The 14153-nt window shown below is 39.9% G+C and overlaps 1 protein-coding gene across 4 annotated transcripts in view; it reads left to right on the top strand.

Annotated features, from left to right (window-relative positions):
• The window catches only part of WDR37 (WD repeat domain 37), a 55658-nt gene that overhangs the window by 3080 nt on the left and 38425 nt on the right, over positions 1–14153 (top strand). Inside the window, exons 1-3 of one of the 4 annotated variants that reach the window (XM_054815507.1) lie at positions 2969–3134; positions 8525–8556; positions 12396–12573. In XM_054815507.1, the coding sequence (XP_054671482.1) occupies positions 12436–12573 (138 nt within the window). In that variant the 5' untranslated portion in view covers positions 2969–3134; positions 8525–8556; positions 12396–12435. Of the gene's footprint in view, positions 1–2968; positions 3135–8524; positions 8557–12395; positions 12574–14153 lie in introns of those variants that run through there. The other 3 variants (XM_054815510.1, XM_054815508.1, XM_054815509.1) reach the window with 3 other exon arrangements.

Below are 14153 nucleotides of genomic sequence, written 5' to 3'. Positions count from 1 at the left end.
AATATTGCTATCTACTAAGGTAAAGTGAAATGCAACCCCCACTGAACTGGAGGAAAATACCTTAATTCTCCAGCAAGTTAAACAAGGAGACGGTAAACCACAGGATGAAGTAAACGCTGAACAAACCTGGGATTTGACCACAGCCTGGAATGCTCTTGACATGAGCCTCTCCTCAGTTTTCAGCTTTGCCAAGGAAAATGATGTTTCTTCCCCATCCTTCACATCCAACTTGCCTCTTTTTAAGCTTCCTGTTTACTTGTTCTAATGTTTAAGACCTCCAGCTCATGCTTCTCACTATAGAGCTATCCTTGTTCCTGGTCTCCCTGAAGAGTCCTTCTTGGAAGTCTGCTCCTGCCCTGGAGTCATAGCTCTTCAAAAAACATTTGCCTAAGTGATGCACTTATGTGCAAATAACAGCCTGGGTTTTATCTGAATTGGGAGGTAAATACCTCCCAGTCCCAACTAATGTGCTGTTGTTCTCTTCAACCGTCTTTCTTAAAAGGCCTATTTCAGGAAAGTGGGTTGGCTTCAGCTCGCTTCAGAGAAGACAGATGGCTTTGTAGTAAAAATGTAATACATGTATGCTAAATATATAAGTAGGATGTTTTATTTGCATTTAGTTTTGCTATCTCAGGCATGACAGAAAGAGTGCTATGATGGATGGCTTCCAAATGTTTTTGTACAGCATAAGGTGATGATTAATGTTATAGGAAACCACTCTTTTAGGAAGGAGTCATTAGGAGGCTTCCTATGTGAAGGAAGAAATAACCTTTGTGTGCTTTTCTCCTCTAGATCTGTTTTTCTTTTTTCTTTCTTTTGGTTTGAGCTCTGGACAGGAGCCTCTGCCTTTTCCTGCTACGTTTACAGGTTTGGAAAATCTTGATTTGAGAGATTCAACTATCAGTCTGTTCTGTTGCTGGTTTCTTAAACCTTGTATCTCATCTTCTCAAGTCCAGCCACAGGCACAGGAGTAGGTCTGGAAGGTGATGTCCAGGACAACCTAACTTCTGCCACTCTCTTTACTATAATGCTTATTAAAACAGCTTCTTAGCTGTGATGCTATCTAGTACTGCCCCATTTCCTTAGGCTCCTGCTATCTATATGTCTCATTTTAAAACAAGTAGTTTGTGAAAAGCAGGTGCAGTCTTTTGTTCTGTACTCGTTCCTATACATTACACAGTGCCTGCCGCTCTTGTAGTGCCATGACAAGACCAAACCAGTAACGGGGCTAGAGTGACAACAGGCCACTTGCTGTTCTTTTCTCATGGAAAAGCAACTGCATCCATACAAGGCCTGTTAATTTTCAGATCAGAGTCACCCCATAGCAAAGTTGTTTAAGCCCCGATCTTTCCTTATTGCAGTATTTTGCATTTCTTCTTCAGGAAAAAAATGGTCATCTCTGTATTGCCCCCTGCTGCTAGAGAGTGAGCTGCTCCAGAGAGTAAGAAAATTGCCAAGTGTTTTCCCAGGGAAATCTCAAATGTGGATCCTTGTACTCTTGCTGGACATTTTTTTCTTTCATACTTATAGCTAAAACTGTTATGGTACAGTAGAATTATATTAGGATGAAGTAATTTTGGTGGGAATCATGAGGCTTAAACAAACGTTGAGTTAGGAACTGAATAGCTGAGGACTGGAGTTGTGACTTGGCTAAGATGGCCGAGATAACTGCAGCTGCACCAACTATAAAGGGAATTCAAAGTATCAAACCGTGGCATTTAGTCAGGTTGTGTTCAGGCATCCTCGCAGGCAACTCTGTTCTACCTCTTGTCCATCTTCTTTTGCATGTTCTGTCTCCTTGCTTTTCCTGTCCTTAAAGCCATTTAGCTATTCATTTTGCTCCCTTTCTTTGTCTTTGTGGCTTTGAAGAAGGGAATAGGCTAAAATTAGGGGAAGTTCTCAACCAGTTTTGTTAGTTATCTTGTAGAATGACCTCCAGTGATGAAAAAGATGCTAATAAATAGGTAAAACACTATTTTTGACTGTGTTAATGCAGTTGCAATTAAGACATTACTGCACAGAAGGAGGCTGAAAGGAAAAAGATGAAAGAGAACAGCAGGCATTCTTGTAGCTGGGAAGCACATGAAAAGAAAATGCAGTATTTTCAGCCCTCACTCTGAGGCACATATTCTTCTGGCCTTTTCACAGAACCTCTTCTGAGGCAGCTAGATAATCTGCAGGAAGAGAGAAAATAATTAAGCAAAGGCCTCTTTTGACTTTCACAATCTGCTACAATTAATAAGAATTTTAGGTGAAGGTTTCTTCTAAGCGTTAATCAGCAAAGGAATTAATCACATTTCAATTATGTGTTGTAAGCTTCAAAGTGAACAGCCTACTTGCAGAATGTAGTGGTTAGCTTTGATTCACTGTTTCTGCCATATCATCTGCAGATGCAGTAGAAAAAAATCCAGATTCGGTATTTCCCAGCCACTCTGTATTAAAAAATAAGGAATTCCAATGGTGTTTCAGGGAAGTTTCATCTCCCTTGTCAGTCCACTCGGGCCACAGTTAGAATGAAACACAGCTCAGCTTTTTAAATACCAGCATTAAATTACCACCTAGGAGCTGCAGGGTTGAAAGCTAACCATGGAGGCCTGGGGCCGAGGTAGTGCTGCCATCTGCCCTCATTCTGCGCAGTCTGACGGGGCCAGCTGCCATACCGGTGACTTTTTTTTTACGTGGTGGGTTCGTTACCGCACCTCAGGTCAAACGTGGCACCGCCTAGGCTGTCGGCATAGACCGGTAAGCTCAGGCCCGATCCGCCAGCGCTTACGGTGTCCGATGGCGGCTCCCGCCCTGTTCCGGCGGCATTTCCGAGCCTCCGGGCAGAAGCCGCCCGAGGCTACGGTCACCGGGCGGGAGGCTCGGCTGGCGGTGAGGAGCGACCACCCTGAGCTCGGCCCGTCGCCATGGCGGCGAGTGGGGGCCGCGCACTGCTTCCGCCCGCCGCCGGATGTCGCCGCGAGGGATCCTCAGCAGAGAGGCGCGTCGCTGCCAGAGCGCGGCGCCGGGCTCGTCGCTGCTGCCGTTGCCCCTCCCGCCCTTCTCCTCCTCTTCCTCCTCCTCCTTCTTTTTCCCCCCCGCCGTCTGCGGCCCTGCCCCTTCCCGCCCGCCGCCCCGGCTGTGGCTGACAGGTGAGTGCGGGGGGCCGCGGTGCCCCCTCTCCCCTCAGCGGGGCGCAGACCCTCCGCCATCTTCCCGCCTGGCGAGACCCCCCCCGCCCGCGGCAGTAGCGGCTCCCCCGAAGGGCTGCGGACGCGGCCCGGCCCGGCCTGGCCCGGCGCGGTGCGGGGGGAGCCGCGGGGGAAGGGAAGGGCTGGGGCGCGGGGTGGGAGGGCCGGGGCAGGGGTCTCGGGAGAAGCGGGGCGGCGCGGGCAGCGGGCGCTACCTGCGCGGTGCCGCCGCCTCGCCAGGCCCGTGGCGTAAAGCGGGGCTCCTGCCTCGGCACTCCCTCCCAGCCTGTCCTATTCCGGTTTATTTCTGCGTGAAATGACTTGCACATTCGTTCTTAAAAACCGAAATAACCGAAAATAAGTACTTTTTCTCCTATGTGTTGGGTTTATTTTAAAGATTTTTTTTTTTTTAACGCTTCCAGCCCGAGGCTGTAGGGATGGTTCCAGGTCTGCAGACAGTGAAACCGAGGGTTCCTGCTGAGGAGACTCTGCTCGCTAACTTTGTTTATATGCTATTGCATATCCTAAGGACAAGCCCAATCTAGTACCTCATTACTTTACAGATTGAGTTTAGATCCTCTGACACATGTACAAATGGAGCAAAAATGAAACGCCCAAATTCCCTGAAGTGGGGCACAACTGCATGAGGAAGGGAAGTGCTGTTTGTGGTGGGATGGGATAGATCTAGCCTTCGGCAGCGGGAGGATGACTTGGAACCATCCAAGATGGGTAAAAGTTATGTCTGTAAAGACCGATTTACAGTATTTCTCTCTTTTTCCTGAGCTAAAAACAGTCAAAACTAAATTGAGGAAGAATTAATATGCTTAATGTATTCAGAGGTTGAGTAGATATTAGGTTCCAGTTGTAGAAGGAAATTAAATAAAAAGATTGTGCTTATGCAAAGATGAGAAAGTTTTCCTCAAGTTAAGCCTTGAACCGTTGTTCAAGGACATCTTGGCGTTTGCGAGAAAAGAGAAACTTCTATGCGTGTTTTTATCCCTCTTGTTTCATCTTCCACCTTTTCAAAGTTGCTTTCGTTATAGCCTTTTAAGGTATACTTTCTATAACAGTAATTCATGGAAGATTTATGTAAAGAACTGGTGGAACAGCTTCTTTGAAATGATTCAGTGTCATTGAGTACACCTTGAAATTATACAAACGTCTATTGTTCGGGGACCCATTTTGCAACATCACAGCAGTATCTTTCTCCTTAAGCAAATTTCTGAAACTGTTTTCCAAGGAAGCCTGCTGTTGGTGTTTCTTATGTGATATTTTTGAAAGTGAGTCGGTAACCTCAAGAATCCTCAAGTATGTTTTCCAATGAGTAGTTTACATTAGATAAGATCTTGTGTGTGTGTGTGTGTGTCAGCCCTAACTTGTCTTGTTGTAATAACTTTAAATGTAGCTTTGTGTGTTGTGGACTCGGGCAATTATTTTAAGAAAAGATGCCTGCACCAAACATTAGAATTTAAGGCAGAAGCTGCTGCAATGTGTGTTTTGTTTTGTTTTTTAATGCCAGTTGTTTATGTGTACATTTGTCCCTAAACTACGTTTATCATGTTAAATCTAAAGGTAACTTTCTAAGATGACATTGTGTCTCTAGTGTGGACATGCCCTTCCACTGTTTTTCTTCTTAATTTAGGACTTGTTTAAAGGATGCAGTCTCTTGTGTGGACTGAAATGCTTGAGAGTGTTGGTACAGTCACAGGAGAAATATTGTGAGTGTGGTGATAGTGTCTTAAAAGAAGAGCTTACTTCTACAAAATCGAGAAATTGCAAGCCAGAACTAGTATGTGTCAGGTAAAAGTTAAGTGGTATTGCATTTTATACATTTGAGGCGAGATTGGGATTGTTTTATGTCATGGCATTTTTAAGTCTCAGATCTAAGACTAGTAGCTTGTCTTGTGAGGTGAAGGCCAGGATGAGGGGCTTATTCTGGTGGCCACTGCTTCAAACCTCTGCGAGGAGAGTTTGTTAGTACTGTATGTGCGACTGCTGAGGAATGGACAGGAATCGGGATGGTCTCCTTACAAACCAGAGTGATTTGTTATTTTCTCATCCTTGAGTAATACCCACTGACTACTTTGAGAATGTCATAGTGTTTCAAGATGGAAGGACTGGGTACTTGCAGTGCTGTTACATGTACTGTTGGAAGGTTTGGTAGTTCTCTGTGGTAGGCCATATGAGGAAATGCTTCAAGAGTGTGCTGTTTGAAGGATATTTATTGGTGCTTCCGAAAAGCTTGCTAAATGTATTATAGTTAGTGTCAAAGTTACTTGCTTTTGTTGATGTCTTAAGCAGTAAAAGATTCTAATTTATTAGCAAGTACTATATTCCCAAATGAAGAGCAATGACATTAGAGGTCACTCTGCCTGCATAAAAGCATAATAGCAATTCATCTAGTGCATTGGTAATAAGTACCTAAATATTGTTTGTTTAGAGACTAGCACAGTAGGATTCTGGCCTCTGAATGCGGTGCAGTGCTTCCTTAAACAAATACCTGGTTAAACTGCCTTTGCTCTTGAACTTCCTTAGGATTCCTCACCCTCAGGTCTTGTATTTGCATACCTGTGCATGCATGTAGACTAATTCTAGGCTATTAGGGATTTGCTAATACAAGAACGGGAGCTAAAATATCTGTGAAACAGCTAAGTAAATAGGGTAGCCTTCAAACATATTTTAGGATTTAAGCAGCAGTAAGTAATTTAGCAGTACCTGATGCTGTTTGTTGAACTCTTCAATAGAAAAGTCAGCTAATCAATACCTGTTAATGAAACAAGGTACAATATTTACTCATAGGTAACTAATTAGTGTTAAATGTAAGATTATGCTGTACCTTGTGCCATTTAGACTAGTTGAAACAGTGAGCACCCTCAGCATAGATGGCACAGATCACAAAGGAAAGTTGTATGCTTTCAGGGCATCAGCAATTTCACTTAACAGGTCTTGGTCTGATGATTGTTAGTGGACCCAGGCATATTCCTTCTATATTCTAAATTAAAAAAGTCATCCAAATTTGATAATGATTGTTGTTTAATATTAGTTAAAATAGGTCTGTATGGTTGAGAGTATAATTTCTTGCTTTTGTAGACTTTGGCAGGCTAGGTCTGCACTGCATTTTGGTGTGATTGCAGCATTTGCTGACATAGTTGAATTAGCAAGATCAAAGCTTGCTAGCAGCAAACCTGGGCTGGCTTATGCTTCAATGGTGTTAGAAGCTTGCTCAGAATAGATACTTACTGATGTGTTAAAGCTTTTATCGTTGATTTCCAGCTGTATAACATATTAAAATTCATTGGTGCAGCTGCTTTACTATGCTTTCTGTCATAGGGAGGTTGTCACCTTTTCAGTGGTGGATGCTTTCCCCTTTTACATTTCGAGGAACATCCAGTTTTGTTTGAAAGTATGCTGCACTAAATTTAGAAAAAAAATAAAATAATTAATGTTGTAATGCTGGAGTGGATTTCATAAGGTTTGAGCACACTTATCTAGCATCATCTGTGATGATCTGGCATGGTTTTGTTTCCTAAATATTTATCTTTAGAAAAACAACTAGTCTTACAAAGAAGTCTGTTTAGCTTGATCTTTCTCAGGTGTGCTGTATTCTTGGGACTTGCATTGAATTAATAGCACTTGAATGTCCAGCATCCTTGAAACAAATTGTTCACTGAAGACCTCAAAATGGAAGTTTTACTCCTTTAAATTTCTTTGCATATTAATAAAGAATGGAGTGGCGTACTTTGATACTTAAGTATCCTTTAACTCATGAGTAATACTGTCAAACTGAGTTACATGTAATTAAGAACTTAATAACTGTAATGATTTTCCTCTCTTTCCCCTTTCCCTTCCCGCTTTGTGGGGAAAAAAAACCATGTTAATTGGCATCTTTGTATCTTAAGGTTTTAATGTTTCACAGGACAATAATTACTACTGTAAAAAGCCTTTGTTTCTTATGTAGTATACACTGAAATGTTGTTCTAAATCATGTTTGAAAATGAGACACCTGAGATGGAGATATTTGAAAGCACACACAAATGCAGTATTTTTTTTTTTAAATCCTTTAAATAGTAAGTATTACTATTGCTAAATTCTAAACGAAGTGGAGCAGGGAGGTCTTGGGTAAGAGATGTTGCTGAAACTTCCTGATGCTTTCCCTTTCCAGACTTGTGTGTTGTCTTGAATGAACAAAAAAGGAAATGCAATACTGTAGCCATTCTGTCTGTGCTCTGACACTTCTTGAAACAGATCTCCCTGCCTTCTGCAGCATGCATACCCCAGGAATTCTTTCCTTTCAGCAGTCTACTTGTTCTGTATTCAAGAGTAGAAGAAGTAGGCAAGTAGAATTAGTTGATTGCTCCAGTGAATTTTTAAGTCTAGTAAGACCAGTGTGTGCACTTTTGGTGCCATTTCTCTATTGTAGCTGAATAAAACAGTAATTGCTTGCACATCTGCTCTTTACTGTTACGCTGATGAAATATTTCCTGTGACTGAATACATGGTAACATCTGTTACAGAAAGGTAGGTGTCAGAACTTTAATTTAACATACTGTAAAATATGCCATGAGTTTAATTAACATGACTGAAATACCAAAGTATCTTTGCATTCAGAAAGTAGTAATCACCTATGGGCTAGATGTTTTCTAGGACACATTTTTGTCCCCTACTTCTGTGGATTGACTTTGTCAGAAATTCATTTTGTACTGTTCTCTTGAGGCTTTGACAGATCATTGTGTGAAGAACACTGTGCAAATGTAGCACTTTCCAAAACGACTCAGCAGAAAGCTCAGTATGTCTCATAAGCTCACTTTTTAATAATACAGTACTTGTGAACTGCCACCCTAAGTGAATATAGTTTACTAATACAACAGTCTTCCCCCTTTTCTGTTTGTGTTGCTATTTTTTTCTTTTTCCTCTTTTTTTTCTTGGAAAGTACTTCTGGTTAGCTTTTTTTACTCTTGATTACTAATTTTTAGCTTTGTGAATTCAGCTTCATTTGGTTCAGGAAACAAAAGTCCCATAGTTCTTGGTGATTTTTTCATCCTACTTGTAGAATTACTAAGTGGAAGGAAAGTGAGTTTATCTTTTCAGAACCCATTTGTAACACTCAAAAGTTATGATTAATTACATTAATTACATTTGACTAACAATATATTATGAGTTGTTTTGAAGACTTTTCTTATTTATTTTGATTGGGATTTGGGCTTAGCCTTGGCTTGTGTTGATGTTCCACCCCCCGCTTTCCTGTTGTGTGGTGTGTTCTAACTACAAAAGTTTCAAAAATGTGAAAGACTTTAACTGGTTTGTATACTACTGACTGTTTCACTAATCAATATTTAATATGGTTTTCATAGGATATGTAACATGACACTGATATTCTGGACAGGTAATTTTCATTGTTTGAAAACCTTACATAATAAGGGGAATCAGGTAACTGCTAGAAATGAGCACCTTATTTATTTTTTTAGCATCATATTGCCAAGGATCTGTTCTGTGAAATCTACTCTTGAAAAACCTATAGCTTCTTACTGTTGCAATTAGCATCAAAATAGTTCTGAAATTGTTGGAAGTGAAGTTACTATTTAAAGGGACACTGTCACTTTTTTAAACTGAATTTACATCCTGGTTCTAAAAACTCTTTTATTGTTCCCTTACTGAAAGTTTATAAGGCTATTTGGTGGAATTCAGAATAATGTTAAAGGCAGTGAATGAAGCTAGTCCCCTTTGGCTGCTTCTTCCTATCCTCTGTATGCACATACCTGCTTGTTGCCTCTTTGGTTGCAGCGTTGCTATGGCTGTGTGCACCCTCTTGCAGAGCCTGGGGAAGAGCGTGCATGCTTGCTCTCTCCAGAACAGTGCATGAGTGATGTGGTCATGCTGGTGCATGAGGAGAGTGCAGTTACTGGCAGTGACACTGGCTGCAGGTGAAGTGCTGCTACCAAATAGATACAATAATGGAGGTGTTTCTTACCTAATCTTTTGTTCGTTTATGAGCTGCGAAAGTGGAAACTTTTGTGTAGTTAATGTGAGAATTTCACTATGTAAAAATGTAATCTCATGCATTTGACTGTGTCCCTTTAAATTCTACATGCTAGAATGTATAGCTGCCCAATCTGTACGTACGGATACTGAGTGGTGCAGTGGATTTGCTTGAGGGAAGGGACGCCATCCAGAGGGACCTTGACAGGCTTGAGGAGTGGGCCCATGCGAACCTCATGAAGTTCAACAAGGCCAAGTGCAAGGTCCTGCACCTCTGGTTGGGGCAACCCCCAGTATCAGTACAGACTGGAAGATGAATGGATTAAGAGCGGCCCTGCAGAGAAGGACTTGGGGGATATTGGGGGATGAAAAATCGGACACGAGGCGCTAGCAATGTGCACTTGCAGCCCAGAAAGCCAATCGTATCCAGTCATAGCCGATTGTACAAGACAGACATGGACCTCTTAGAGTGGTTCCAGAGGAGGACCATGAAAATGATCAGAGGGCTCGAACACCTTTCCTATGAAGAAAGACTGAGACAGTTGGGATTGTTTAGCCTGGAAAAGAGGAGAGACCTTATTGTGGCCTTTCAGTACTTAAAGGGGGTTTATAAGAAAGATGGAGAGAGACTTTCTACCAGGGCCTGTAATGAAGAACAAATGGTAATGGTTTTAAACTGAAAGAGGGTAGATTTAGATTAGATATAAGGAAGAATTCTTTTACGGTAATGGTGGTGAAACAGATTGCCCAGACAGGTGGTAGATGCCCCATCCCTGGAAACATTCAAGGTCAGGTTGGATGGGGCTCTGAGCAACCTTATCTAGTTAAAGATGTCCCTGTTTATTGCAGGGGGCTTGGAGTAGATGACCTTTAAAGGTCCATTCCAACCCAAACCATTCTATGAAGCAATCCAGAAAGTATTTTTCTTGGTAAAGTTCTCTAAAATGAAGTAGCTGGCAGCAGAGGGCAAACAAGATTTAACATAGAGAAAACAATGCTTGGTAAGGCATAAACCATATTAACATCTCTGTGTAGAACTACAGCTCAGGAGCTATATCTGGCAGGAATTGGAAAGGTTTTTTTTTTCTCCACAGATATTAAGTGAAACAGTGTTAACTGATTTATGTGATTATATGTAACTATGTGTATGTATAGATATAAAACTGTTTAACACATCTGTGCATGTGCATATGGAATTTGGTGCTTTGGGCCTTAAAAAGTAGTCCGAACACTGCAAAAACCAGTAAACTGAAAGCCATTGAAAAAGTGGTTCCCAAGGGAGATAGGAAGGAGGGTGGAATAGAGGAGAATATACATGTGTTTGGGATCTGATCGTATTTTGAAAAGAAACAGAAATGTGATGAGCACTGAAAACCTGTTCCTAATTGTTGACCATATGTCCAGGAACAGGAAGATACTCAGTGAAGCCCAGAAAATTGGCAATAACTTGTTTATGGGATGGGCTTTTTTAAATTTCAGTCCTGTCTTTCTATGGCAGAGGGATCTAGCCAGTGAAAAAAATAAATCTAATCAAATAAGAAGCTACCCAATGGTAGATCTTTCTCTTCTTTTTCCTTTAATTTGTGAACATAGCTAATTAGTTACTACTGATTAATCACACATAAAAAGCTCTGATGGGATTAGGTGCAGGGGAGGACTGTGCAGAGTCCAGAGGAAATGAATAAAATAATGTCAGTGCAGTATAAGATAGTGATGCAACCTGAATTTTATTTTAGATTCACTACGGAATTGGTGTCAGGTTACTGGAACTCAGGTGTTCCAAAAGCTAATTAAAATACCAAGTTTTTTAATGCGAAAATTTGAGGATGGATGGGCATCAAAACCTTAACTAAATCTAGTCTCATTTTTATATAAATTTGAATATCTTTATACATTTTCATTTTATGATATAAAAACCAAAGCAAATTTAAAGCTGTTTTTATTAATGGTGCACACAGTGGTTTTAGTAAGCTATGCTTTTCCTTGGCTTTATGATATGTTAAAAAGCTGAAAATACCATGTCAGAAACACTGAACTGTTTAATGCCTAGTCTTGTTGATAGCGATGGTGCTCATTCCTAGCTTGAGATCTAGTGTGTTGGCGGATCTTAAATTGGAAGTGGCCCTGGGTTTGGTTTAAATTTTTTCTGATCAACTTATTTAAAAGGAAGCTCAGTTGCCTTGTTAGCTTTGCCAACTCTGCTCTCCTATTTCTCTGCAGGCTATTGCAGCTATTTAAGTTGTAATTGTTCTTTCAGAAATCATTTATGCTGGAGAATGAATTTTTAGTTTGTTCTCAATGTTCACGATTGAAAAATTTTGAGTAATCAATCTTAAAACATTTGAAATGTTTAACAACTGGTACTCCATGAAACAAAAAATAATTTCTGTTGAATATCAGGTTTAATTAAAAAAATCCAGTAATGTTGGTAAAAAATAAGATTTTGACAGTAAAGAATATATTCTCCATGTTTATGCAAGAAATCAAACATAATTTGATTTTTCTTAAACAGGCGAAAGCAGTAGATCATGCATGGTAATATTAATTGGTGATACTGTCAGGTGTTTTTAAGGATATTAAAATGCATATTTTTGACTTCAACAAGCTGACAAAAATTAACAACAACCTGGTAAATCAGGTGCACTTTCACTCTTCTCATAAGTTCATGGGCACTTTTACTATTCAAGAAAGTGAAACCATGAGCTGTCAAAAATGGTGGAAAGCAGTTTTCTGTCATTAAAATTAATTTCTGCTTATGTGTAAACAAGTGCATCTTAAATTTTGTATGCTAACACTTAACATTGCATAATATGTTATTAACCTGACAGTGTCCCTAAATTATCATGTCTGTTTGCTTTCATTTTCCAGCTGGGTTTTAATTTTGCATGCATTTCAGTGAAATATAGTATGCATAATAGTTTTTTCCTGGAAGCATTTTGGGGCTGTCTCTGCTAGTGTTCTCCAAAATGAGCAAGGTAGTGGAATTTATTTTCCTTTTGTGGAGGTTTGTTAGCTAATGAATAAGTAATGCAAAAGTGATTCCACTTTATTCACATATATGCATATGTGTTTTTGAACTTAATGTTGTTTGAAGAATAGCTGCAAGTAATAGGGATCCTGTCTTTTCAATGAAACCCCAAACAACTCCGAAATTTAGTAGAACTAAATATTTCTATTTGGAGATAAAAATTTTAAGCTCTAGTTAGTTTGGCAGAGCAATTTTTAATGTGTGATGCTTGTCCTTAGTTTATCATAGGAGCCTCTGTGAAGCTGTTTTTTTGAAGTAATGCCAATAGAAAGTGGAAGTTGTGCATCTGCTCGCCAAGCAAAGCAGAAACGTAAATCGCACAGTCTTTCAATCCGAAGAACCAACAGTTCTGAGCAAGATCGGGCAGGACTGCAGAGAGACATGTTGGAAGGGCAGGTAAGATAATACACTGATGCTTGGGTAATATCCATAACTTGATTATGAGGAGTGTTTTCTATGTGAAGAAATTAAATAAACTTAAGTAATACGTTCAGTAAAGCTGCAGGAACAGCAGACTTGCTTGTAAGTACTGATTGTCTTTGGAGACTATTGATGTGAGTGGTGACAGCATTTCAGGGTGTATGTAATCAGACCTGTGGAGCTTTTTATCGGCTTTTGTGTATTCTTACATGAATGATAAAACCATGAAGTACAAAGAAACAGCCTATTTATTTTGCTGCACCTCTTCAAGTTGAAGATTGATTCTTGATTTCACAGGTTTGAATTTGGAATAGTAGAAACCCAGGAATATGAATAAACCGAAATATTTGTTGTTAGGACTCTGATAGGGAAGGTACTACTGGGAACGATGTTACTTTCCATAAAGTAAAAAAAATATCGTCCACTTGACAGAGGCATGAGCTAACTTACTTTTTTTGTTTTGTTTATTTTTTTTTAATTTGGCTCAAATGAAGGTGTCATCTTCCGTAAACTTAAGGGAAAGAACAACCACCACAAACTTCTATAATTTTCTTAATCATTTCAGTCTGTGTAGTGGACACAATCTGGAGCCACTTGGAGCGTTTCATCTAGCAATATTGAGGTTAACTGTACGTAAGGCTTGTGTAGGGAGTGTTCAAAATAGCACTGCCAAAGATAAGTAGATATCTGTTTGAAAACTATTTATTGTCAAACTGACTGTGCAATGTTAACGCAAGCTTGGCAAAGATGATGGAAAACTTGATTTTTATCAGAGAGGTGGTTTGAAATACTCACTCTGGCTACCAGAAACCTCACTTTCTGGACCCTGCAGATACTCTGAAGGGAAAACCTTGTGTTTTCTCAGTGTTTTTTTTTAAATTGAGTCTGTTACTCAGTAAATTACAGCATTAGTTTTCTAGGAACTAACAGAGCCCAGGTGGTTGCTTCTAGTCATCTAGAAGTTGGAGAATGTAAGTACTTGGATAGAAAACTGTTCATGCATTTAGGGCTATTACAGCCTTACTTCAGGAGAGGAGGGAAGGGCAGCTGAGAGGTCAAGGCATGCTGCACTTCTGTGTAGTAAACCAAAATTTTAAGCTGTTTTAGTATTTATCAAACCCTTTAAGTGTATTATGCTGTAATATGTAAACATTTTAAATGGTTTTTGTACCATCTTATGTAATTTTGTTGACCTTTAACCTTGAACAGCCAGTGGCAGATTCTAACGAGTAGAGAGTGCTAATGCCTCTTCACAGTGAGGTTGCAAACCACATGAGATCTAGATAAGTACTTTTGCAGGTAAACAGATAACATTATGACATGGTATTTTAATAAGCTAATTTAAATAACGTCAACTTTAAAGAGAGTAAAGGAAGTGGATGCATTTTACTATGCTGGTTACTTTAGGGCAGGTTTAGATTTGCTTATGCATTCAGCCTCTGAGAAGTGGATTGAAAACCTTTCCTACATCTCCTTTTCTATTTTGAAAGTTGTAGGATAACTTAGTTTCTTTCATAACCTTGCTGTGTGGAGTTATTGGGTAATTGAACTGGAAA

Source organism: Grus americana, chromosome 2 (assembly GCF_028858705.1).
Source record: "Grus americana isolate bGruAme1 chromosome 2, bGruAme1.mat, whole genome shotgun sequence".
NCBI classification, from domain to species: domain Eukaryota; kingdom Metazoa; phylum Chordata; class Aves; order Gruiformes; family Gruidae; genus Grus; species Grus americana.
Note: the sequence above shows the minus strand (reverse complement) of the source record. Positions and strands in the feature narration are given on the sequence as shown.